Source organism: Oncorhynchus masou, chromosome 9 (genome assembly GCF_036934945.1).
Source record: "Oncorhynchus masou masou isolate Uvic2021 chromosome 9, UVic_Omas_1.1, whole genome shotgun sequence".
In the NCBI taxonomy this organism is placed as follows: domain Eukaryota; kingdom Metazoa; phylum Chordata; class Actinopteri; order Salmoniformes; family Salmonidae; genus Oncorhynchus; species Oncorhynchus masou.
Genome location: NC_088220.1, coordinates 59,685,061 through 59,711,944, shown reverse-complemented (window position 1 = coordinate 59,711,944; position 26,884 = coordinate 59,685,061). Strand labels below are relative to the sequence as shown.

General features: G+C 43.0%; 3 protein-coding genes across 5 annotated transcripts in view; 1 reads left to right on the top strand and 2 right to left on the bottom strand.

Annotated features, from left to right (window-relative positions):
- Positions 1–13,338, bottom strand: part of LOC135546360 (calpain-5-like) — a 29,204-nt gene extending 15,866 nt beyond the window's left edge. Inside the window, exons 1-3 of the mRNA XM_064974718.1 lie at positions 12,888–13,338; positions 3,659–3,818; positions 380–511 (exon numbers count right to left, since the gene is read on the bottom strand). Of these exons, the coding sequence (XP_064830790.1) occupies positions 380–511; positions 3,659–3,814 (288 nt within the window). The 5' untranslated portion in view covers positions 3,815–3,818; positions 12,888–13,338. The remainder of the gene's footprint in view (positions 1–379; positions 512–3,658; positions 3,819–12,887) is intronic.
- Positions 13,339–13,590: 252 nt separating this feature from the next.
- On the top strand, positions 13,591–16,918 carry LOC135546363 (uncharacterized). Of its 2 annotated transcripts, none has more exons than XM_064974720.1 (5): positions 13,591–13,955; positions 14,339–14,397; positions 14,524–14,713; positions 14,819–15,013; positions 15,342–16,918. In XM_064974720.1, the coding sequence occupies exons 2-5, from the start codon at positions 14,379–14,381 to the stop codon at positions 16,204–16,206; spliced, it is 1,269 nt and encodes a 422-aa protein (XP_064830792.1). In that variant the 5' UTR covers positions 13,591–13,955; positions 14,339–14,378; the 3' UTR covers positions 16,207–16,918. The 2 variants fall into 2 exon arrangements, with proteins under 2 accessions (XP_064830792.1, XP_064830791.1); XM_064974719.1 differs by having other exon boundaries at positions 13,593–13,955; positions 14,231–14,397.
- Positions 16,919–18,533: 1,615 nt separating this feature from the next.
- On the bottom strand, positions 18,534–26,427 carry LOC135546358 (DCN1-like protein 5). Of its 2 annotated transcripts, XM_064974715.1 has the most exons (11): positions 26,310–26,427; positions 24,052–24,122; positions 23,806–23,848; positions 23,610–23,712; positions 22,748–22,839; positions 20,075–20,145; positions 19,865–19,956; positions 19,647–19,755; positions 19,382–19,486; positions 19,131–19,233; positions 18,534–19,044 (listed from the first exon to the last, which is right to left on the bottom strand). In XM_064974715.1, the coding sequence occupies exons 4-11, from the start codon at positions 23,678–23,680 to the stop codon at positions 18,986–18,988; spliced, it is 702 nt and encodes a 233-aa protein (XP_064830787.1). In that variant the 5' UTR covers positions 23,681–23,712; positions 23,806–23,848; positions 24,052–24,122; positions 26,310–26,427; the 3' UTR covers positions 18,534–18,985. The 2 variants fall into 2 exon arrangements, with proteins under 2 accessions (XP_064830787.1, XP_064830788.1); XM_064974716.1 differs by lacking the exon at positions 23,806–23,848.
- Between the last annotated feature and the right edge of the window lie 457 nt (positions 26,428–26,884).

The following is a 26,884-nucleotide window of genomic DNA, read 5'->3' as shown; positions in this document are numbered from 1 at the left end:
CTAGTAGCTAGGGGTTAGGGGTAAGGAGCTAGGCAGAGCCAGTCTGAAGTGGTGGAAAGTTGAACACAGAAAGTTAAGAGCAGTGGGACTAATGCTAATGATTCCCTATGAACTCAGTGGAAAGAAATACACACTGCCATTTCAGAAGGGCAACACCAACACACACACACACACACACACACACACACACACACACACACGCCACTCCTCCAAATAGGAGTCGGAAACAATAATAAACTCCAAATCATTCCGGTTTGTGTTTGTGGTGGGGGAAAATTGTAAATCCCTCTCGATCAGGTCTCTAATCACATCCTCCTACTGCACGTCACACACCCAAGGCAAACACACGCACAGCATGCACACAGCCAGGGAGTCTTACCTTTTGCCACAGAGTTTCTCTGGATGCCAGGGAGGAGCAGGCCGCTACGAACCAACAGTTCCCCAGCTGGCCCTGGAGGAGGTCATGAGCACTGATACCATTCACAAACAACTTGGGGTTATCACACAGCTCCTATAGAGAAGAAGACAACATGGGGTTATCACACAGCTCCTATAGAGAAGAAGACAACATGGGGTTATCACACAGCTCCTATTTGAGTTCAGAGCAGTCGGACTGTGTGCCCTTGTATCAGATTGAAAATGAAATGAACACACAGCTCCTATAGAGGGGGGAAAGATAACATGGGGTTAACACACAGAGGGGGAGGGTGGGAGAGAGAGACAGAGAGGAAGATGAAGACGAGATCCAGTATTGTTTCTGAGATGCTTCTAAGAAGAAGCCAAGAAACCCATTAGGTCTCGCTCTTCCTCTCCTCCCTTGATCCATCAATCCTTGTGATCCCATGTTAATTAATTGCACTCAGACTGTTTTGTGGCTGTGCTGCGCTCTCTGAGCTGACCACTAATGGCAGAGGGAGCGTTTCCCAACTGTCTGGATGCGTCCCAACTTGCACCCCATTCCCTATTGTGCACTACTTATGACCAGGGCCCAAAGCACTCTCGTCAAAAGTAGTGCACTGTGCAGGGAATATATGTGCCATTTGGGACCTGAAGAACCACAGATTACTAACTCCCTTCTCCAGCCCTTCCTGCTCCACCCCTCAGCCCCAGCAGAAAGTAGGCTCTCTGGGCAGGGTGCGGTAGGACAGTACTAGGCCGTGGTGGTGCTGTAAGCCCCAGAGCAGGAACAGGAGAGGATGAGGCAGAAGAAGAGGAGAAGCAGGTCTGACCACACTAAGCTACTCTTTGGGACTCTTACTGTGCCAGACACTACTGTAACTAGAGCTTAACAGGGGGATCAGAGGTCTTGTGAAAGACAAAAACCTCTGGTACACTCCCAAAGAAGATCAGTAAGTCTAACACACTGTAGGGTGGATATTTTCTCAACCTGTTCTATGGTTCGCTGCGGTAACCACACCACTAGCTGCTCTTTCTCTGAACCAGGAGGCACTCCTAAGGAATTTCACTGGGTGAGAAGTAACATTTTGCCTTGGGCTGGTTCCAACCAGTACACCAGTGCTTTATTCACTGGCCCAACCAGTACACCAGTGCTTTATTCACTGGTCCAACCAGTACACAAGTTTTATTTACTGTTCCAACCAGTACACCAGTGCTTTATTCACTGTTCCAACCAGTACACCAGTGCTTTATTCACTGTTCCAACCAGTACACCAGTGCTTTATTCACTGGTCCAACCAGTACACCAGTGCTTTATTTACTGGTCCAACCAGTCCTGCTGTTACAACCTCTCTTACCTGGACAATTATACTGTAACCATAGCTGAATAATAGCAGAGTATAAAAAACCTAGAACAACTTATATAATGGGAGCGGCATGTACTGTCATTAACAGATTCAACTGAACATACCTAGACACACACACACACACACACACACACACTCACAGCTGTGAATCAGAACAGACAGACAGTCAGAGATGGTAGGTAGGTAGTCACCAGAGTGTTGCTGTTTGTTTTAACGGACTGTCATGATGACTCTCCCCCAGGGCGGACTGTCTAATCTACACCTCAAATGCTCTCTCTACACTTCTCAATTTCTACCCACACCTCTCTCTACCTATCGCTCTCTATTTTTCCATTTCTACCCATACCTCTCTCACTACACATCTCTCTCTATTTCTACCCATACCCATCTCTACATATCGCTCTCTATTTCTCCATTTCTACCCATACCGCTCTCTCTACATATCGCTCTCTATTTCTACTCATACCGCTCTCTCTCTCTATTTCTCCATTTCTACACATACCATTTCTACACATAACTCTGGGGTTAAAATGCCTATTTACTCTGTTGCATCTTACTGCGCAATCCACTGTCTCACCAGCCCAGCAACTTTGAAACTTGATCTCCATTATAAAAAGCATTTAGACATGATCTCACATTTCTAGTTTTCAAGAGTGGATATTTGTATAAACCTTGCTGTCTGTCTCTCCAACATTTGCAAAATTGTTTCAATATTCAAATTCGACCTCCTGTCGTCCCATAGTAATGAACGTGTCAGAAGTCGGGACTAGACAGACAGCGTTTCTCAGCCAGATTAAATCATGATTCAGCTGGTATCATTTTTATGAATATATACAAAACAATGTCAATAGAAAAAAGGTCAAACAACATGAAGTGCATGTAGTTGGCAGTCTTTTACATTTACTATGCCAGGCAAAATTGCGCCTCATTAGCTTATTGTTATGGATGTATCCAAAAACAATGTCACTAGAAAACAGCTTAAACAAATGCAGCTACTGTTGTTATTCTGGCTGCACTTTGACGTAAGTTAGCCGTAGTTGGCTAGATAGCAAGCAAGGGATAAGAACGTTGGTAGCCAGTATGGCAGATAAATACAGAACGACTGGGACGCGTCTCTAGCAACCCTACATTTGTGTTGGGACTATATCTTGTGGAAGGATGAAATAGTATGAATAAATTAATCAAAATAAACGTTAATGAAAATGCCAAGAATTGTTTTTAATATGTTGGTAACCCGTTGTATAAAAGTGATAATGCCCGAGAAGCCGGTGTTTGGCACAGGCCTAACAACACCCATGCCAATATATCCTCCAAACACCGGCTTCTCGGGAATTATCACTTAATTATTCCCTGCCCCACACTCTTTCACCTTCTCTCACCACCCACCTCTCTTCCTCTGAACAGCAGTGAGATGACATACCTCAGTCGGATGCTTATTCAAACACCTTAACTCCAGGGCTGGCACAATTACCGTGTAACCGACGGTTCTGGATGAAGACCGTCATGACAATAAAATAACAAACAGCTGACTGAAGACGGGTTGGTCGGGTATTCGTGCGGTTGAGTCCGTTGCTGCGATAACATGGACTCTTAAAAACAGTGATTTACAGATTCGCGGTGACGTGGTGAGCAAGAAAATACCCTCCATCTGGCTAGAAACTCATTACAAGTTTTGAAAATCTTTTTTTTTAATTACTTTTAATCCTACCCTGTGATGTCACAGATCATTTTTGGGGGACCTTTCATATATTTTTAACCACAGATCATAGAAACAAACTGTTTTCACATATGTAGACACTGGTTTGGTGCTGGAGATGATGCATATGAAGTTGAAAAGTTATCTCTCCTATTTCCCCCAGACAAACACACCCACCCCTCCCGTCAGTGTGTGGTACCTTAGGTCTCTTCCAAGTGATGGTTCCTATGCGGTTGGTCTTGTAGAACAGAGATTGGTCCGTAGCCGGAAACACAGAGTCTTCAAACAGGACTCGACTCTGCTGGCACTCCCTGCGCAGGGAAGAATAGCCCTGGCTTTCATATGGCACCACCATCACCCTGCAGGAACACACACACAGTTATACACACACACACATTCCATACACAGGGCAGCAAAACACTGATTCTCATATGGCACAATCATTATCCTGGAACACACAGGTTACACACAAACATGTACAAACAGTGTAAAAAAATAAAGGCATACATTTTCAGGATGGAAAAACACTTCTAGCGGAAACTTGAACAACTAAAAGCAGAAAAAGTACGTAGAAATTATAATGCACCTATAACGTTATATTTTAAAATAAGAGACAACTAACAATCACCTAAAGAAAAGCTTGACAACCAGGGACAATTCAAAAATCCCGAAATAATGATTTTAGCAGTATTGACTTCGTTATTGTTTGAACAGAAGAGCACTGCATTAGTCAGTCATAGAAAATGCATAGAATTGCAGGAAATTAGCTTTAAAACAGCAACATTTTCTCTCAGTTCCATGGAGAAATGTGTAGAATGATAGGAAATTGGCTCTCTCACCCGCAGGGTGGTGGGGGGGGGATTACCAACTCAAGTCCTGTTGTAAATCAAGTTGAGAAGATTCAGATCTCCGTCTCCAATATTCACCAAAGGAATGTCCTTTGTTTCAAGATACTTTTTCCCAACAAAACTCTAAAATGTTCAAAAGCAAATACTGGAATAATATTTCTAACATAGAACGTGGGGAATGGTCAGAGGCGATCTATAGAACACTAATGTCATTTTGTGATGTCATTAAAAATGTTATAAAGGAAATACTGTAACTTGGAAAGAATACCCACTATATGCGTTGTCCATGGAATATGAAAAATGAATGTAATTTTGTTAAAGGGGGGGGGGGTGATTTTAGGAGCCATAAGAGATAGTTGTTTTACATTAACAAGTCACACCCCTGAGTGAGGTCAGAGAGCGTGTCAGCCTGACAGAACCGCCCTTTCGTACCAACTGTATAAAATTCTTGGTGACAGGGGGCAGTATTTTCACGTCCGGATGAAATGCATGCCCAAATTCAACTGCCTGCTACTCATCCCCAGAAGATAAGATATGCATATTATTAGTAGATTTGGATAGAAAACACTCTGAAGTTTCTAAAACTGTTTCAATCATGTCTGTGAGTATAACAGAACTTATGTAGCAGGCAAAACCCATAGGAAAAACCAAATCAGATTTATTTATTTTTTTTGGGGGGGGGGGGGGGGGGTCACTCTTTTCAATGAAATTTCATTGGGAATCCAGATTTCTAAGGCACCTTCTTGCAGTTCCTACCACTTCCAGTGGATGTCACCAGTCTTTAGAAATTAGTTGCGGTTTTCCCCTTTGTGTAATGAAGAAGAAGCCCTGTTCAAAACGAGGGTCACTTCAAGTGTACTGTTTGTTAGAGGAGCATGACCAGAAAAGTAGCGTCAGTTTGTTTTCTTCCTGTATTGAACACAGATCATCCCATCCTCAATTTGAAAGTTTATTTACTTTAAAAGCGGGGGGGGGGGGGGGGGATAAAATAAGTTGGATTACAAAAGTAGTTTGAAATGTTTTGGCAAAGTTTACAGGTAACTTGAGATATTTTGTAGTCACGTTGCGCAAGTTGGAACCAGTGTTTTTCTGGATCAAACGCGCCAAATAAATGGACATTTTGGATAGATGTCAATTGAATTAATCAAACAAAAAGGACCATTTGTGATGTTTATGGATCATATTGGAGTGCCAACAGAAGAAGTTTGTCTAAGATAAGGCACGATTTATATTTTTATTTCTGCGTTGTGTCGCGCCTGCAGGGTTGAAATATGTTCTCTCTTTTGTTTGCGGAGATGCTATCCTCAGATAATAGCATTGTTTGCTTTCGCCGAAATGCCTTTTTGAAATCTGACATGTTGGCTGGATTCACAACACGTGTAGCTTTAATTTGGTATATTACATGTGTGATTGCATGAAAGTTTGATTTTTATAGTAATTTATTTGAATTTGGCCCTCTGCATTTTCTCTGGCTTTTGGCTAGAGAGGTTAACCTTTCTGGCCCAGGCGTTCTGCTAGCGACCCGCCTCGACAACATCAGGTGAAATTGCAGAGTGCCAAATTCAAAATACAGAAGTAGTCATAATAATCATTCATAAAAAATACAAATGTTATACAGTGGCTTAAAGATTAACTTCTTGTTAATCCAGCCACTTTGTCAGATTTCAAAAAGGATTTACGGCGAAAGCATATCATGCGATTATCTGAGGACAGCATCCCACTTACAAAAGCATACAAACATTTTACAACCAAGTAAAGCAATTACAAAAGTCAGAAATAGCGATAAAATGAATCACTTACCTTTGAAGATCTTCATATGGTTGCAGTCACAAGAGTCCCAGCTACAAAATAAATGGTAATTTTGTTCGATAAAGTCCCCCTTTATATCCCAAAGTTGTTGGCACGTTTTGTTCAGTAATCCACTGGCTCAAAGGCATTCAAAACATGCAGACAAATACATCCTAATAGTACTGGTAAAGTTTGTTGAAACATGTCAAACGATGTTTATAATTAATCCTCAGGTTGTCTATTGTCTAAATAATCAATAATATTTCACCCGGACAATAGAGTATGCAATAGAAAGGAAAAACAATGAAGGGCGCACACTCGGTCACGTGCGCAAACCAGCACTGCATGATTCTACAGTCCACTGAGAAAGGGTCTCATTCTTCTTCATTTTTCAGAAAACAAGCCTGAAACAATGTCTGAAGACAGTTGACGTCTAGTGGAAGCCAAAGGAACTGCAATCTGGGTCCTAACCCATTAGATACTCTATAGGCATTCAATTGAAAATAACCACATCTAAAAAAATCCCACCTCCTGGATGGATTTTCCTCAGGTTGCAATATCAGTTGTTATACTCAGACATAACAGTTTTGGAAACTTTAGAGTGTTTTCTATCCTAATCTACCAATTATATACACTGCTCAAAAAAATAAAGGGAACACCAAAATAACACATCCTAGATCTGAATGAATGAAATATTTTTATTAAATACTTTTTTCTTTACATAGTTGAATGTGCTGACAACAAAATCACACAAAAATTATCAATGGAAATCAAATTTATCAACCCATGGAGGTCTGGATTTGGAGTCACACTCAATAGTAAAGTGGAAACCCACACTACGGGCTGATCCAACTTTGATGTAATGTCCTTAAAACAAGTCAAAATGAGGTACAGTAGTGTGTGTGTGGCCTCCACGTGCCTGTATGACCTACCTACAGCGCCTGGGCATGCTCCTGATGAGGTGGTGGATGGTCTCCTGAGGGATCTCCTCCCAGACCTGGACTAAAGCATCCAACTCCTGGACAGTCTGTGGTGCAACGTGGCGTTGGTGGATGAAGCGAGACATGATGTCCCAGATGTGCTCAATTGGATTCAGGTCTGGGAACGGGCGGGCCAGTCCATAGCATCAATGCCTTCCTCTTGCAGGAACTGCTGACACACTCCAGCCACATGAGGTCTAGCATTGTCTGGCATTAGGAGGAACCCAGGGCCAACCACACCAGCATATGGTCTCACAAGGGGTCTGAGGATCTCATCTTGGTACCTAATGGCAGTCAGGCTACCTCTGGCGAGCACATGGAGGGCTGTGCGGCCCACCAAAGAAATGCCACCCCACACCATGACTGACATACTGCCAAACCGGTCATGCTGGAGGATGTTGCAGGCAGCAGAAAGTCTGGAGACGCTGTGGAGAACGGTCACATGTGCTCAGTGTGAACCTGCATTCATCTGTGTAGAGCACAGGGCGCCAGTGGCGAATTTGCCAATCTTGGTGTTCTCTGGCAAATGCCAAACGTCCTGCACGGTGTTGGGCTGTAAGCACAACCCCCACCTGTGGACATCGGGCCCTCATACCACCCTCATGGAGTTTCTGACCGTTTGAGCAGACACATGCACATTTGTGGCCTGCTGGAGGTCATTTTGCAGGGCTCCGGCAGTGCTCCTCCTGCTCCTCCTTGCACAAAGGCAGAGGTAGCGGTCCTGCTGCTGGGTTGTTGCCCTCCTACGGCCTCCTCCACGTCTCCTGATGTACTGGCCTGTCTCCTGGTAGTGCCTCCATGCTCTGGACACTACGCTGACAGACACAGCAAACCTTCTTGCCACAGCTCGCATTGATGTGCCATCCTGGATGAGCTGCACTACCTGAGCCACTTGTGTGGGTTGTAGACTCCGTCTCATGCTACCACTAGAGTGAAAGCACCGCCAGCATTCAAAAGTGACCAAAACATCAGCCAGGAAGCATAGGAACTGAGAAGTGGTCTGTAGTCACCACCTGCAGAACCACTCCTTTATTAAGGGTGTCTTGCTAATTGCCTATAATTTCCACCTGTTGTCTATTCCATTTGCACAACAGCATGTGACATTTATGTGACAGTGTTGCTTCCTAAGTGGACAGTTTGATTTCACAGAAGTGTGATTGACTTAGAGTTACATTGTGTTGTTTAAGTGTTCCCTTTATTATTATTTTGAGCATTGTATTTACTTTGGGCCCGCTTTTCATCCAGACGTCAAAATACTGCCCCCAAGCCATAAGAAGTTAAAGAACCACTCTCGTGGTGCCCCAGATCCCAATGAGTTAATTGTTTCATTATTAATTTGGTAACAATTAAACAGTTAGGTACTTAGATAAATAACAGGATAGTCCCTTTTTGATCGAGAAGAAACCCTGGTATCAGTAGCACAGGAGGTTGGTGGACGGGCTCATGGTAATGGCTGGAGCAGAATAGTATCAAATACATCAAACACATGTTTTTGATGGTTTTGCTCCGGCAATTATTATGAGCTGTTTTCCCCTCAGCAGCCACCAGTGAGGAGGGGAAAGGAGAAGGGAGTGGTCGGTTCGCAACAGCTAGAAGTACTAACTACACTGAACAAAAATACCTTAGCTTTAAGGCTACATTTTTGTGGTGGGGAGTCTATGAGATTTATGCCAAGAAGAGGGCAAACAAGAGAAGGGGGTTTGTGTGTGTGTGTGAGACAGAGTCCCATTATCTACATTGTACACTGACTCCTCCCATTGAAAGTAGAGCAAAATAAGCACGGTTGTTAAAGGATATCCTCTTATTCGACACACACAGCACACACCATATGAGTCACACCATAACAACATAATTCTCCAATCATGTGACACATCCAGACAAGAGACACTCCTAGTCTACCCATGGATCACTGGGAGTAACCCGATCCACCTCCAATGTTAGATCAGAGGTTCCCAAACCTTTTAGCAGTGTGCTTAGCATAGAGTCTGTCTGCTAAACACACACAAACTGCTACAGTTCACTGGTCTGACAGTCAACAGGACTCTCTGGTAGTCATGGAGATGCTTATTAGACAAAGTCAGGCAGTCTGTAATCATGTTAGTGTTTGACAAGCCTGTTAGAGACAGAACACACACTACACAATGCAGACAAACACTATGCACACTAGTACACACACAGGGTTTACCATAGACCTCTCCTGGAGAAGAGAGGAGGGGAAAGGAGAGGGATGAAGGGAGTGGTCAGTTCACAACAGCTAGCAGTACTAACTACACTGAACAAAAATAAACAGAACATGTCAAGTGTTAGTCCCATGTTTCATGAGCTAAAATAAAAAATCCCAGAAATGTTCCACAAGCACAAAAAGCTTTTTCTCTCAAATTTGGGTCACAAATTTGTTTACATCCCTGTTAGTGAGCATTTCTCCTTTGCCAAGATAATCCATCCACCTAACAGGTGTAGCATATCAAGAAGCTGATTAAACAGCATGATCATTACACAAGTGCACCTTGTGCCGGGGACAATAAAAGGCCACTCTAAAATGTGCAGTTTTGTCACACAACACTATGCCACAGGCGTCTCAAGTTGAGGGAGAGTACAATTGGCATGCAGACTGCAAGAATGTCCACCAGAGCTGTTGCCAGATAATTGAAAGTTAACTTCTCTACCATAAGCTGCCTCCAACATTGTTTTAGAAAATGTGGCTTTTTTAAAAACGTTTTTTTTATTTAACCAGATAGGCTAGTTGAGAACAAGTTCTCATTTACAACTGCGTCCTGGCCAAGATAAAGCAAAGCAGTGCGACACAAACAACAAAGAGTTACACATGGAATAAACAAACATACAGTCAATAATACAATAGAAAAAAAGTATATATATATATATATATATATATATATATATATAGTGTGTGCAAATGAGGTAGGATAAGGGAGGTAAGGCAATACATAGGCCATGGTGGCGAAGTAATTACAATATAGCAATTAAACACTGGAATGGTAGATGTGCAGAAGATGAATGTGCAAGTAGAGATACTGGGGTGCAAAGGAGCTAAATAAATACGGGTGGGTGCTGCTATGGTGACCAGTGAGCTGAGATAAGGCGGGGCTTTACCTAGCAAAGACCTATAGATGACCTGGAGCCAGTGGGTTTGGCAACGAATATGAAGCGAGGGCCAGCCAACGAGAGCATATAGGTCGCAGTGGTCTGTAGAATATAGGGTTTTGGTGGTAAAATGGATGGCACTGTGATAGCAAATTGGATGCAGTCTGAGTAGAGTGTTGGAGGCTATTTTGTAAATGACATCGCCAAAGTCAAGGATCGGTAGGATAGTCAGTTTTACGAGGGTATGTTTGGCAGCATGAGTGAAGGATGCTTTGCATGCGAAATAGGAAGCCGATTCTAGATTTAATTTTGGATTAAATGTGAGTCTGGAAGGAGAGTTTACAGTCTAACCAGACACCTAGGTATTTGTAGTTGTCCACATAGTCTAAGTCAGAATCGTCCAGAGCAGTGATGCTGGACGGGCGGGCAGGTGCGGGCAGTGATCGGTTGAAGAGCATGCATTTAGTTTTACTTGCATTTAAGAGCAGTTGGAGGCCACGGAAGGAGAGTTGTATGGCATTGAAGCGTGTCTGGAGGTTAGCTAACACAGTGTCCAAAGAAAGGCCAGAAATATACAGAATGGTGTCGTCTGTGCATAGGTGGATCAGAGAATCACAAGCAGCAAGAGCGACATCATTGATGTATATAGAGTGTATACAGAGGCAGTACGTCCAACTGGCATCACAACTGCAGACCATGTGTAACCATGCCAGACCAGGACTTCCACACCCGGCTTCATCACCTGTGGGATCGTCTGAGGGGTGGGGGTGCTGAGGAGTATTTCTGTCTGTCTTTTGCGGAGAAAAACTCATTCTGATTGGCTGGGCCTGGCTCCCCAGTGGGTGCACCCCTGCCCTGTCATGTGAAATCCATAGATGAGGGCCTTATGAATGTATTTGAATTGACTAATTTCCTTAAATGAACTGGAACTCAGTAAAATCTTTGAAATTGTTGCATTTATATTTTGTTCGGTGTATACTACTACAGGAATACTGTATGCAGTTCAGTCAAGCACTGCTACTGGTTGGACTTAGTCTATTGGAGGTCTAGATGGAGCTGTCACGGTACTACCTATACCCATTTCTTCCTTACAAATCTGAGTAGGAACTAGGGAAAGGGACTACGGGTATGAATGGAACATGGCCAGCCTAGCTGTGGGTTCTGTCTGGGAAGGGGACTATTGGGTACTGTCAAAATCACTACTACTACTCTCTGTCCCCTCCAAATCCATCTCTATAAGCTCATTCTCTTCGTCCTTTTACGTACATTCTTCCCGTTTGCGCCGCCTGTTTGTTTTCATTCTGTCTCACTGTCCGTCTCTTTCCTTTCTTTCTCCATACGTTCTATCCCAAACTCATCATGTATCACTCTTTGCATCTATCTTTACCACTAGAAATACCAACAGTAGCCTAATCATGATCCACCTGTCTCAATCAATGAGAAAATATTTGAAATAGACAAGATGGCAGCATACACATAGTTGGATTACATCACGGAGCAAAACATGTATTTTTAATAACGGAGCATTTTCTAAAATTCAAACGAACCACCTGCAACTGGACTTAAACATTTTAGAAGATACATGTTTAGCTGAACCGAGAACGAAGATAGTATCACCAAGTTAAGTCTAAAATGCTCTGTGCCACGCCAAACAGTAGAGGCTAATGCAGCATCACATTAGCCCATTACAATCTGCTAGCTACTCTAACCACAACACCAACCCAATGTTAGCCGAGGCTGTGACTGGCCGAGGCTGTGGGTGTTCTTCAGGCATAACACCGTAACAGACATGGCAGACTGAACTGGCAGAGACAAACTATACTACAACCGTGGCTTTGTTCACAGTTCAGTCCCATTGAACAGTGAAGTCCTACATGACTCATCAGGCTTTAGAACTTCTGAGTAGATGTGAGGTGGAGAGAGAAAGAATGTCAGGATTCATTACAGACCTCCACAGCCTGGGCCAAAGGTAGTAGCTCTGCTCAGTAAGTCTAAACACTACTGAAATTGTAAACACATTTTACAGATGCTGCAGCTGCTGGGAGGAAACTCTTACTAAAAAGGATTGCCGTTTTGAACCTGCATTAAAAGTGCCGTACCTGCAGTCCACTATGGTATTTTGGAAGCAGTAATTGCAGAACTGCAGTTATACTTCAAAATTACTGAGGATTTTTATTTATTTATTTTGGATGCAGTTACACTGCACTCTGACTGCAATCATTTTTTGTATTCTGCTCTCCAACCACACCCACACACACACACACACACACACACACGGAGAAAGTATGCAATTTAACTGAAATGACGCGCGAAAACACGTGTTTTGTACTTGCTGAACACAGTTGGTGGCCAAGTAAACTCCACGATGTACTGTACTTCACAATAACGGAGTTGCACAACGACTTGTGTGGGCGGACTGGAGTTCTGACATCACATAAAATCACGTTTTTATTTAAAAAAAAAAAAGAATCATTTTAGGTTACGCCCGAGCTCCAGTCCGCGCTCAACTCCGTTGATGTGAAGTAGGCCTACATCATGGAATATCATTTTACTTGGCTGACGGTTGGTAAAATCGTATGCTCTAGAAAAGTTCAGATACGTTTACACACATTCAAAAGTATCCATATTTGCTGTAGGCTATGCTCGAGGAAAGTTGAAGTATGTTCATCCATCGTCAAACCAACGGTCTGCTTTAATTACTCTAGTTTACCTTGGAAGAGTTGACTCCCTCGATGACGTATTCGTTTCTGTCCTACTGGGGCTTCAGTCGGAGCGATCCCTTGTTCCCTCCCGGTGGCTGCTCTTCTGGTGCATGAGCTCCTCGGGACTCACTTGCTGTCTCTTTATCTCTCACACACAGGGGAGGGTGTCTTAACGGCTGGAGCTGAGCTCAAGCTACTCCCGTTCCCTGACTATGTTGATCCTAAACATATGGTGTTTTATTTTACTGCCGACTGGACCTACTGCTCCAGTGACAAGTTGAATCAAAGCTCTTAAATATTAACTGGAGCCAACTGTTTTTCATATAAAACATTTGAGAATAAATCTAGTCTATTTTTGCCTAGTCATTTAAAAAAAATGTGTGACGTTTATCTTACTTGGACATCCATTTCCGTTAGATTGTGGTCAAAACGCCTCACCTCACTCTTCATAAAGAATTTCCACTCCTAAAACAACTTCGCAAACCAATATATATGTATATTTCAGAATGAGGTCTAATTCGTTTCAAAACGCACAAAGAAATATATAATGTTGGTGTTCAATGTTTTCGAAGATGTATGCCTGCACTGTAGCATACGTTTACACAAGCAGCCCAACTCTGATCTTTTTACACTAACTGTCTGTTTGAACAAATCTAATTGCAGCCAGTATACAGCAGCCATTATGCAGCAGATCGGTCAATTTGCCATTCTGGAAACAATGTAAAACTTTCATCGAACCAGTAGTTTGTTTGGAAACAACATGTTTTTCACGTCTGTAGTATTTACAGTACTGCAGCGCCCCCCGGTGGCCATCGGGTGAAACGACAGCAGCGTAATGTACTGTGGAGTAGAGCCAGTGACCGAGGTGACGCTATGTCATTAATGTTTAACCCCAAGGTACCGGAGTCACCGGACATATGAAAAGTCATGTGAGAAACTGCACTTTACACTATACTGAACTGAAGAAAGACAACATTCACATCCGACAACGGGGGAGATGGACATGAAACATCTAACTTGTTAATTTAATTTAAGACGGTTTGTTGTATAAGGAGATATACAGAACAAACTACACAGTAAGTCATAATGGTATTGTGATGAGGATCATTGTATTGTAATATTATTTTTCCCAGAAGACTATTACTTATTCACACAGTGTGTTTCAATGAAGGACTATGCCAAGAGAAACTATATCAAATACTTGTTTGATTGGTTAATTGATTTATTGATTGATTGCTTTATTATTTGTTGAATTTAAAAACATGTTACTTGACATGGGTCCATATAAGATGAGGTATTTGTGGCATTCTGAGAAACATTGTCCTTATTGTGTGTGTGTGTGTGTGTGTAGAGTTGTGGGAATGGGAAGAATTCTGGGGTCTCTGCTGCCAGCAGCTCTGCTGATTGGCTCAGCCCTCTGTATGGGTGTGGTCAGTCTAACCCTAAGCCACACCTCTAGGGTCAGAGTTCACAAAGGGAGGAGCCTCACACTGACCTGCATGAACACAACACATGCAGGTGAGATAAAACACACACACAAAGACTACCTTTGTGGAATGCCACATACCCCTGTTATACTGGTGTGTGTGTGTGTGTGTGTGTGTGTGTGTGTGTGTGTGTGTGTGTGTGTGTGTGTGTGTGTAGGAGTGGTCCAGTACTGGCACACCCCTTTCGGTCGGGTCCAGAACAGCAGTCTTAATGCCAACCAGAAGGATGTGATTTCTATGCAACGAGATGGTAGCCTGCGGATCCACATTGCTTCTCCTCACCACAGCGGGCTGTACTACTGCCTCCTACTGGCCGGAGGACAAACTACACTCACACCCTACCTGCTGTAAGCACTGTTGTAAGGCAGTCATGTTGTGTTAATACAGTAGTGCACTATATAATAGGGTGCCATTTGGGACTCATACATTCATTCACTCTTTACCTCCCTCAGGACTGCCAGCAGTTCACAGGACCATGCTGTCGAACACAGGCGGGCGGTCAGGAGTATTCTGGGTGGTCATGCAGAGGAGAGGAATGTTGCCGTGGTTTCTGACGGTGTGTTTGCGGCGGCGGTGGCAGCATCAGTAGTGGTGACGTTCCTGGTGGGGTTCAGCTCTGGAGCTTTGAGCAGGACATTACTGGACAGGTGTATTGCTTTATCTACCTATATTAACATGTATTCAACTGTTAGTCAACATCTATTCACCTTTATTTTACATTTGATAAAGATGAATTTCAGTATTTTACAACTTCATGTTAGATGAGTCCTCACCCTGAAAGTAGAATATGGGCCATGAGAAACTAAATCATGGTTAGTTGAAACTTGTAGTTGTTGTTTAAAGAAAACCGAACCATGGATTAGTTTCTCTTGGCCCATAGACTGCTTTCCGTGACAGTAGTATAGCTGTAAAACTTCCCATTTAAACAGCATCAATATTAAATACAGATATATTTTACCACAACTCCTCTCTAAGGTGTGTGAATTGGGTGCGTTCACTAGGACAGGAACGTCGTAACCATGGTGAAACAGTCAGCGTGGCATTCCGGAAGGATGTGGAACAAGACGATGAGGATTACCCTGCCTCAACAACAAGCGTTACCATGGAGAATGTAAGCCCATCTCCACCAGCCAAACCTCAGAGAAGCTTCAGGGGCAAACATCATGAAGAGACTGCTTACCTGGAGGGCTGCTACCAGGGGAGAGGAGAGGAAGGGAGGGAGAGGAGAGGAGAGGAAGGGAGAGAGAGGAGAGGAGAGGAAGGGAGGGAGAGGGGAGAAGAAGAGGGCAGGGAGAGGGGAGGAGAAGATGGGAGGGAGGTGGGAGGCAGCACAGATGGAAAAGAGAAGAGCAGGGGAGTGGGGGAGGAAGAAAGGAGTGACAGTGAGGAAGGGAGAGAGGGAAAGGAGGGGAGGAATGAAATTGACAGGGAGGAAGGAAGAAGAGAGAGTGAGGAAGGGAGAGGGGGAAAGGAGGGGAGGAATGAAAGTGACAGGGAGGAAGGAAGAAGAGAGAGTGAGGAAGGGAGAGAGGGAAAGGAGAGGAGGAATGAAAGTGACAGGGAGGAAGGGAGAGAGGGAAAGGAGGGGAGGAATGAAAGTGACAGGGAGAAAGGAAGAAGAGCGAGTGAGAAAGGGAGAGAGGGAAAGGAGGGGAGGACAGAGTGTAAGAAGACAGAGAGTGAGGGAAAGATTGAAGAGGGAGGATTTAGAGGTGATAGTAGCAGTGATTCAGAAGAAGGGTCTGTTGGGGTGAGAGAGGGGGAGTGGAGAGTCAGGGGAAGGGATCAGCGGGAGAAGAGAGGTGTTCTCCTCCCCGGCCCGCCAGACAGAGCCGTGTGATTCGTTTGTACCAGTACGATGAGGAGGGGCATCGCTATAGTCACCTGCCAAACCCCGTCCCCATGGAACGTACTTCCCCCGCTCCCCAGGCCAAGCAGCGCTCGCTGTCCCTCACCAGGCTCAACACCATCATGGCTGCTGCCACCGCCAGCCCCATGGACCCACAGAACCCCCTGGGCCGAGACTCAGACCCCCAGGACTCAGACCCTGAGGAGAGGGACACAGCCAGTCCAGCCAGCCCATCCCAGGGCCAGGAGAGACCAGTCTTTCAACTGGAGATATGACATACAAGATCTCGGCCTGTATTCATAAAGTGTCTCAGAGTAGAGCTGCTGATAAATGATCCCGTCCTAACCTGTCCATATAATCTTAATCATTATGATATAAAAGGCGAAACTGGTTCAAGATCAGCCCTCCTAAACTTGATAGATGCAGCCCGAGCAGAAAGATCTGGGTCATGTTCAGTCAGGCATACAGAGACAATGTACCAAAATGGTTTGAAACAGAAAACAAAAATGTGTGTTTCCTACTGGATAACTTTAACAGTTAGTGCCTCGCCATTTCACTCCATTGTGAAACATTTTCTCAATCACAAATTCTCACACACAAATTCCCAGACACACTTAAGATTTTGACTTGTCATCACATCCAGCAGATTCCATTATTGTTTTGTAAAAGCAATTGGAAATAAAACATTACAAGTAAATGTTCACTTTGGATGATTGTGTTGCTGACCTGTTGCACCCTCTACAGCCACTGTGATTATTATTATTTGACCCTGCTGTTCATCTATGAACGTTTGAACATCTTGGCCATGTACTGTTATAATCTCAACCTGGCACTGCCAGAATAGGACTGGCCACCCCTCATAGCCTGGTTCCTCTCTAGGTTTCTTCCTAGGTTCCTGCCTGCTAGGGAGTTTTTCCTAGCCACCGTGCTCCTACATCTGCATTGCTTACTGTTTGGGGTTTTACGCTGGGTTTCTGTACAGCACCTTGACATCGGCTCATGTAAATAGGGATTTATATATACATTTGATTCTTAATTTAAAGTTAGTCCCTGTGTATTTGGTTCTAACCTTGTCCCCAGGTTATGATTGCACATAGCACTAATACGCCTGGAATAACAACTATAGTCTGGCCTATGTCGGAGTGAACAAAAATATATCATTATTTGGCCGAATCACACAACTGCAAGACAGGGGTACACAAATTTGAGGTAGACAATACAGGAGGAAGTGTTCGGAGGCGATTGATTAAATATTAAGCTGATGGCTAATGATTTGGGACTCGTTCGTGTTCTATTGGGTTAATTTCCCTCTTTTATATACACCAAGTGTACAAAACATTGGGAACACCTGCTCTTTCCATGTCAGACTGACCAGGCGAATGCAGGTGAAAGCTATGATCCCTTATTGTCACTTGATAAATCCACTTCAGTGCAGATGAAGGGGAGGAGACAGGTTAAAGAAGGATTAATAAGCCCTGAGACATAGATTGTGTATGTGTGCCATTCAGAGGGTGAATGGGCAAGACAAAAGATGGTAGTAGTTGCTAGGCTCAGCAGCTTGAGTGTCAAGAATTGTAACGCTGCTGGGTCTTTCATGCTCAACAGGTTCCGTGTACATCAATAGTCCACCACCCAAAGGACATCCAGCCAACTTGACAACTGTGGGAATCATTGGAGTCAACATGGGTCAACATCCCTGTGGAACACTTTCAACCCCGTAGTCAATTTGTCGGGGCATGGAGGCTGTTCTGAGGGAAAAACAGGGTGCAGATCAATATTAGGAAGGTGCTCCTAATGCTTTTTACACTCCGTGTATATTTCCATACTGAGGTTGGAATAATACTGTGAAATTGTGAAAATTATGATGCCCTTTAAGTGTAAGAGCTGTTTGCAAAGACTGCCTGAAATTTCAGCCTGTCTTGGTGGGATGGGGTTTTGGCCTGTCTGGTGACATCATCAGGCAGTAAATTTGTTAATAGACCAATAAGATAGAGTTCCAAATCTCTCTGCCAATAACATTTCGTTTTCCCCTCCCCACTCCCAGACAGTCCTAGCAGAAATCTTGCTTGAATAATCACTATTTGCTAAGTTATTTGTTTCTTTATCATTTTAATTTAAAACAATCACAGTAAGATACTTAATTGTTACCCTTAATTAATTTGATATTGACATAAAAACGGCTGCGTTGGACCTTTAACGAAGGCCATGTTTGACATTTTGATCCACCAGACCACAAGACAAATGTATCTGGTAAATTCATTTGGTAGAACCAATCACAGCCCAGTATATTTGGTTGTAGCGAGGAGGTTAGAAGCAGGTTTGGTACAATTCCATTCTTTATTCTTGTTCTGAAGACATACTATAAACAATGTAAGACTCAAATGAATGGAAAAAATGTTAAATGAAACAGAAAAATTCCCCAGTCGATCTTAACAACACTGGCTAGAGAACTGTGGCCACAGATGCAATACATATGAAAAATAGTTCATCTTTAGTTATTTTCTTCTTGTTGAACTTGTTTAAATTAACACTGAAAAAGTCTCTTCAGAGAGAAATTCACTGTTTGTCCCACAAAGCACAGAGGCCATCACTGGAAGTGTGTGTGCGCTCCGTGACACTGTACGCGTGTGTGTGTGTGTGCACAGTCCATGAAAGGTGTGTGTGCCGTTTCTGTATATTTCAAATGGGGGCAGAACATCCTCATGTGTGCTTCTCTCTCGCTTTCCTGCTCCCTCTTTCTCCTCTTCTGCGGTTTTGTGAGTGTCCTCCCCTATAGTGCTGCCAGCCGAGCTTTCTGGCACTCCACAAACTCATCCAATAACACTGGCCCTTCAGAGAGAGAGTAGTGTTAGCATGAGGGACTGTGTATGTATGGGTTTTAGTGTGTGTGTATGTGTTTTAGTGTGTGTACTCACAGGCTCCATCCTCGTCATAGTTACTGAGGTCTGTGCTGACTGTACGACTGAACTCTAAGACGTTATACCACTGGTCCTTATTCATCACCTTGTACTTGGACTGCTGCAGGGGACGAGAGATAAGCAAGGGGGGGGGGGGGCAGAGAGTGTAGAAAAGCGGGGAGGACAGAGAGAGAAGAGAAGGAGATTGATATCTGGAGCGAGTCAATGCAGGAACCACACAGCTGTGTTCAACATAGGGTGTGTGTTACCTCCAGAAACTGGTTGAAGACGGGGAACAGTGGCCATGTTCTCCCCAGTAGCAACGCTAGCATGGACTTAGCTGTGTCCATGTCCAGACTCCTCTGGTCCTTATCCTGGGGGAGAGAAGGGGAAGAAGAGCAGAAGGAGAGGCGGATGGAGGGTTAAGAGAGATGTTAAAGAGGGAGAGATAATGTAAGTACATCTGCCATCCAGACCCTCTCCTCAGGAAGTCAAACCATTTCATGACTATGGACCAGTGATAGGAGGACTCACTCTGGCAAAGTCGAAGGCGTATCTGTAGATGTTTTTAAAGATGATTGTGTCGTTGAGCTGATTGCGCAGGTAGTCCAGTTTCCCCTGTAACCTCTCTATGCAGTCACACCTATAGAGGAGGAGGGGGTGGTCACAAACAAACACGCTTTCCCAGTCACACCTATAGAATCAGAAGCGTCAGAAACAGACATGCGATGTGGTAAATCAAGGTTACTCACTGTAGTAAAGTCATTCCCTTAAGCCACTCCTCCTTAGTGAAAAATCCCATATTTGGTGCTTCTAGTTTCCAGGCTAAAACTAACATGATTATCTGAAAAAGAGAGAGGGACAGAGAGAGGGGAGAAAGAGAGTGGGGAAGAGAGAGAGAATATGCATCATAATTATCAACGATGATGATGAGTGGGTGAAGAGAAAAGAGGAAGACTAACATTTTCTGGTTCCACTCCAATGTCTTCACAGAACTTCTCCATCCCCTCTGGACCCAACACCTCATCTGGACCTGGCACACACACACAGAATGGTATAAATGACTCAATACCCAACAATCAACTTGAGCTTTCCTTGTGACTTCGAGTTCTAATCAGAGTGTGTATCAAAAGTTAATACAGCAACCTATGACCATCATAATATGACATAGTGCCTTCAGGAAGTATTCACACCCCCTCGACTTTTTCCACATTTTGTTGTGATACAGCCTGGATTTAAAATTGATGGAACAGATTGCGTCATCGGCTTACGCACAATATCACATAATGTCAAAGTGGAATTACATTTTTTTGAAATGTTTACAAATGAATGAAAAATGAAAAACGAAAATCTGAAATATCTTGAGTCATTAAGTATTCAATCCCTTTGTTATGGCAAGCCTAAAGTTCAGGAGTAAACATGTGCTTAAGGCAATAATAGTGTTTAACATGATTTTTTTAATGACTACCTCATCTCTGTACCTCACGCATACAGATAATTGTAAGGTCTCTCAGTCGAGCAGTGAATTTTAAACAGATTCAACCACAAAGACCAAGGAGGTTTTCCAATGCCTAAGGACACCTATTGGTAGATGGTTCAAAATGAACAAACACAGACATTTAATATCCACTTGAGAATGGTGAAGTTATTAATTACACTTTGGGTGGTGTATCAATACACCCAGTCACTCAAAGCTACAGGCATCCTTCCCAACGCAGTTGCCGGAAAGGAAGGAAGCCGCTCAGGGATTTCACCATGGTGACTTTAAAACTGTTACAGAGTTTAATGACTGTGATAGGAGAAATGGATAAACAACATTGTAGTTACTCCACAATAATAACAAATGGCAGAGAAAAAAGAAGTCTGAACAGAATTTAAAAAAATCCAAAACATGCCCCCTGTTTGCAATAAGATAGTAAAATAAAATTGAAAAGAATTTGGCAAAGAAATAAACTTTATGTCCTAAATACAAAGCATGATGTGCATGATGTTTGGGGGCAAATCCAACAACACATCACTGAGTACCACTCTTCATATTTTCAAGCATGGTGGTGGCTGCATCATGTTATGAGTATGCTTGTCATCGGCAAGGATTAGGGAGTTATTTTTAGGATAAAATAAAACGGAATAGAGCTAAGCACAGGCAAAATCCTACAGGGAAATCTGGTTCAGTCTGCTTTCCAACAAACACAGAGACAAATTCACCTTTCAGCAGGACAATAACCTAAAACACAAGACCAAATATACTCCGGACTTGCTTACCAAGATGCCATTGAATGTCGAGTCGGCTAGTTACAGTTTTGACTTAAATTGGCTTAATCTATGGCAAGACTTGAAAATGCTGTCTAGGCATGATCAACAACAAACTTGACAAGAGTTTGAAGAATTTCAAAAATAATAAATGTGCAAATACTGTACAATCCAGGTGTGCAAAGCTCTTAGAGACTTACCAGAAAGACTTATAGCCAATTTTCCTCTGCTGTAAGAATTATCATCAAATCCACGCAATAGTATCCCCTTTCAATGCAACATACTGAAACAAACTACAGATTCTATTGCATTGACAGTCATGACTCTACACAGACCGGTGCAGCATAACCAATCAGAGCTTCAGTTTTTCTATATGCAAATAGTCCATTGCCATATATGGATCTGTGCCATTCACTTTGAACTGGACTGTGTTTAGAGCATGAGTGGTCAAAAGTAGATGCGCTTGTTTTGAGATCAAAGCAAAAGCTGCATGTAGCCAGTTATGTACATTTGTTCATATTCTTTGCTAGTAAGTAAGTTATTAGCTCAGTTATAGCTCATTTCTAGTCAGTAATGGGGGAGTGGTTTCATCCTACAAGAGCACAAAACAGGTGCATTTCTAGCCATCTTTGAAATCCCAGGTACATAGCTTTTTTTCTGTCTTTAGGGGGCAATTTGAGAGTCTTGAATAAGCTAACAAACCAATAGGCAGAGAGTAGCATCATTTGTCTCAATTCTCTGTAATATTTGTAAGGGAAAAACAATGCATTTTATTTTGTAAAGTGATTTCTTGCATCAAACACCATAACATGTTCAGCCACCTTGTCTGAAGGACAAGCGGATAAACAGGTTAGTGTCAATCCCTAAATGTTTTTTTCAAAAGTCTCAGAATGTAGGCCTACATTGAACACCACATTGGCTGCTACTGTAGGCTGAATACATTTTGGGATACATTTTCTACATTGTTTGTTATGGTAGGCCACTCTTCTAGACCTACATTATGATCAAATAGCCACAGTAGCCTACTAGGCCACTGTTATAACCTTAAAGCGGGTACAGCCTCAGTGTTCACAGTAAACACGCCGCCCGCCACAAGTTGCACAGAATTTTCACAATATTCAAGTTTGTGCTCAGCAGACCAAAAATTTGCTCAGTGCTGAAAAATAATTGTGGGAACATTGCCCAGAGCTGTAATCACTACCAAAGGTGTACATGTACTGACTCAGGGGTGTGAATAGTTATATAAATGAGATAATTGTGTTTTATTTTCAGTAAATTTGCTAATATTTCTAAAAATATGTATTCACTTTGTCATTATGGGGTATTGTGTGTAGATGGGTGAGAAATAAGTCAAGGGGTATGAATACTTTCTGAAGGCACTGTACCTGTGTACTCGTAGAACCAGGCCAGACATTTCTTATTGGAGAACTGGTCCTCTGGGCTGATCAACCGGCCTGGAGCCTGGGGTCTGCAGAAACTACAACATACAGGATAGAACACAGTCAGAAACCACAACACGGGATAGAACACAGTCAGAAACCACAAGGCGGGATAGAACACAGTCAGAAACCACAACACGGGATAGAACAGTCAAAAACTACAACGCGGGTCAGAACACAGTCAGAAACTACAACGCAGAATAGAACAGTCAAAAACTACAACGCGGGTCAGAACACAGTCAGAAACTACAACGCGGGATAGAACACGGTCAGAAACTACAACACGGGATAGAATACACAGTCAGAAACTACAACGCGGGTCAGAACACAGTCAGAAACTACAACGCGGGTCAGAACATGGTCACTCAACAGACTCAGACAAATGCATTAGAGGAGTTCTCAGGATATTCAGTGTCACACACACACTCCTCCCCCTCTACTTTCCTGTGGACTGACTGGGGTCTGTGTTGCATAAGGGGACAAATATGTGCTGAGTATTGAGTTCTTTTAGTCAAGCAGCCAGGCTCACTGCACAGAGCAAAGCCAGCAAGCAGCAGCTGCAACACACACGGTGGAATGGGTGAAGAGGGTTGGGTGAGGCAGAGTTCCACTACAGCTCTAAATACAGCAGTATCTGGGGATATCAAACATCCAATAGTGAAGGATGGTGGGAAAGGTGGTGAGGTGAGGAGCAGAAGAGGTGGGTGAGGAGGAGGGTAGAATTGGTGGGTGAGGGGTGGTGAGGAGAAAGAGGACAGGGGTGGTGGGTGAGGAGCAGGGGTGAGGGGTAGTGGGTAGTGTTCCTCACCAGGTGATTTTACACTTCCTGAGTCCCGGGTCATCTGACCCTGAAGACTTCCTCTTCTTCTTCACAGGCATCGCGGAGTCACCACACGGGTTAACTAGCTGGGCTGGGTCCACACACACACTGAATGTCATCTCACCCAGCCGAAAGCCATACCATAAACAGTATACTATTTACAGATAGTATATAGGAGAAGTACCTATGTATTTCTGGTCTCCTTGTCCATTCAAATCTATAAGATTCTATAATAAAAACACAGTTTACAGTGAGACTTGATGTGATGAACTACATAGTACAATAACATTATAAAGCATACATAAAGACAAGACGGTATGGTCACATCACATAGCTAATCAACTCTTAGAATGCCCCCACTCTGGCTGTGGCTCAACTAGCTATAGTACTGGGCCATCCCAAAAGTTCACTCATGAGTCTGTTCACTTACAAATCTGTCCAGCGTATGTGATATTGTCTGTAGATCTGCCTCCCCAGCCAGTCCGAACACTGTGTACTATCCTACAGCAACAGAGAGAGAGTGAGGGAGAGGGGAGATGACATATTAGCTAATATACTGGCAAGCTATCTTTGTCTTGTGTAAGTGGTTTTCGCGGTTGTGTGCCAGACAAGGCGTAAACCACAGATCAGATAACTCCCATGTTTAATGTTAGCCAATTGGCTGTATATTGAAGCAGCTAGCTAGCCTAAACAAACAGATCTCATCCAATGTGGACCTTAGCCCATTCAATAGACAGTAGATGCAGTGGTGTAGTGCTGCCTGGAGAAGTGGTTATACTCTCATTTTCTGTGTTTCTGTACAATGTAGGGCTACAGTACAGTACATGTGATGTCAGTTTGAAAACCAAATGGATAGAAATCCGAAATAATTCTGCCAGGTAGGATTACTTTGCAGTCAACATTAAATTGGGAAGGCCTTAGGAAATGTTCATTCAAACAGCGCATGATGACTGAATTCGCAAAGATTCAACCAAGACTAGACAAAACTTTTTCAAATACCTGGTTTCCATACCCATTGTTTCCTTAGTTAGTATTTACTGTTAGTAACGTCTTTCCTACATACCCTACCGGCTACCGTTGTTGTTATTTTGTGAGCTGTTCCATGTAACCAATTGAGAGGCACGCTCTTGCTGAAACTAGGCTGTGTGTGGCGTGCATGTGAATACACTGAGTGTACAAAACATTAAGAACTCTTTCCATGACCGACCAAGTGAATCCAGGTGAAGGATATGAATTCTTACTGATGTCGCTTGTTAAATCCACTTCAATCCGTGTAGATGAAGGGGAAATGAGAGGTTATTAAACAATAATTTTTAAGCCTTGAAACAATTCAGACATGGATTGTGTATGTGCGCCATTCAGAGGATGAATTGGCAAGACAAAATATTTAAGTGCCTTTGAATGGGGTATTATAGTAGGTTCCAGGCTCACAGGTTTGTTGTCAAGAACTGCCTCCACTGCTGGTTTTTTCCCCCTCACACTCAACGCTTTCAACAGTTTGTTTCGTCAACATGGGTCAGCATCCATGTGGAATGCTTTCGACACCTTGTAGGGTCCATGCCCCGACGAATTGAGGTTGTTCTGACAGGGGGTTGACACATCAATGATCGCTACTCTACTAGCTAGCTAACCAGTTAACGTACATAGAACTACAACAAATAACGGATATTCATCGACACACATGCAGGAGTTTCTCGCAATTGTTGTCGTAGGTGCTAGCTAACGTTAAACACTGGTCCGAATAACTGCGTCACCGTAATGCAGAACGGAGAGAAACATTCATAAACCCACTGTACCTGGTAACTAGCCAGATAGCTTGTCTAAATATTAACTATAGTACAATGCCAAAGTACGGAAGAACGGTTGTTATCAAAACCAATTAAAAAATATACAAGAACTCGTATGACAGGTCTAGTATTAGTACTAACGTTAACTAGCAATGTTAACTGCGATTGCAAAGCCAAAGCAAAGGCTAACCATATGCATTGATGTTCCAAATCAAATTATATTCATCCCATGACCCATATACAACTGGTGTAGACTTTATAGCGAAATGCTTGCTTACAAATCATCCCAAGGATTCAGGTTTTAAAATGTCACATTAACTTACCAGATGAACGTTATATGGCAATCAATTAACGTTAACTAGCTAACGTTAAGTGAAACAAGCAATATAATCTTGATCTGCCTAAATCTATATATGTAATTAATCATCAACCACAAAAGTGACTAACGTTGTGTGTATTGTTGTGCTCTTTATACACCTGTCTGGGGCTTTGCTTATTTGTAGTTATCAACAAGATTAAGACATAGCTAGCCAGAGTTAGCTAAAAATGTAAGCTAATTAGCTCGCTAACTTGCCAACTAACGCGGGTAGCTAACATCCAGCTAAACAGTTCGCATGTTATTTCTGTCATGATGTTCAAAAGCCAACAGAGTCGAATACGTCGGACCATAGAGCTAGAATACATGGGGTACAGAGATCAGTTGAATTCGACCAAAACAATGGAAACGATTAGCTGGAATGTTAAATAGCAACGTTAGCGAAGTTAGTTTCTCAACAGAACTTGAAGTCAGAAAACTAGCCGTTGTTGGCTAGCTAAATATTTGCCACAGGTTTACGTCAGTTCATCCACCTGTTACAACACCGTTTTGGATATTATAATTATGTGAATATTTTATGCAAACCTTGAATTCCAAGAGTTATTTCTTTTTATGCGAGTAGATCATGTACTTTCACGGTTGATCACTTCCCAAGTGGTAAAAGCAAACTGCTTTCTTCCGGGGAAACAGAGCTATGGAACGTACCACCTGATTTCAAGGGGTGCGCGATTGAGTCGTACTAGCTATGAACATAAATCACATTACAGGTCGAATTATTCGAATATACATTTTACCGTGTTTGATTTAAAATATCGAAAGAAATATAGCTACGGATTATTACTCAAGCTCCCGAGTCGCGCGGTGGTATAAGACACTGCATCTCAGTGCAAAAGGCGTCACTGCAGTACCTGGTTCGAATCCAAGCAGCATCACACCCGGCCGTGATTGGGAGTCCCATAAGGTGGCGCACAATTGGCCCAGCGTCGTCCAGGTTAGGCGTCATTGTAAATACGAATTTGTTCTTAACTGAATAGCCTAGTTAACAAATATATATTATGAATAAATAAAATGCCAATAACAGATGATCTTCTGTGCCATAAAGTGTCAGACCTCTTGGAAGAGGCCATGACATATTAACATACAGGAAGGCTACTATCAAA

Excerpts from the sequence above, each read along its gene's own strand:
- LOC135546363 (XM_064974719.1), top strand. The coding sequence starts at position 14,241 with ATGGGAAGAATTCTGGGGTCTCTGCTGCCAGCAGCTCTGCTGATTGGC. Across the intron at positions 14,398-14,523 it reads CATGAACACAACACATGCAG|GAGTGGTCCAGTACTGGCAC; the intron begins GTGAGATAAAAC and ends GTGTGTGTGTAG. Across the intron at positions 14,714-14,818 it reads ACACTCACACCCTACCTGCT|GACTGCCAGCAGTTCACAGG; the intron begins GTAAGCACTGTT and ends TACCTCCCTCAG.
- LOC135546358 (XM_064974715.1), bottom strand. The coding sequence starts at position 23,680 with ATGCCTGTGAAGAAGAAGAGGAAGTCTTCAGGGTCAGATGACCCGGGA. Across the intron at positions 19,957-20,074 it reads TTGGAGTGGAACCAGAAAAT|ATAATCATGTTAGTTTTAGC; the intron begins GTTAGTCTTCCT and ends TCTCTTTTTCAG. Across the intron at positions 19,045-19,130 it reads CTATGACGAGGATGGAGCCT|GGCCAGTGTTATTGGATGAG; the intron begins GTGAGTACACAC and ends CTCTCTCTGAAG.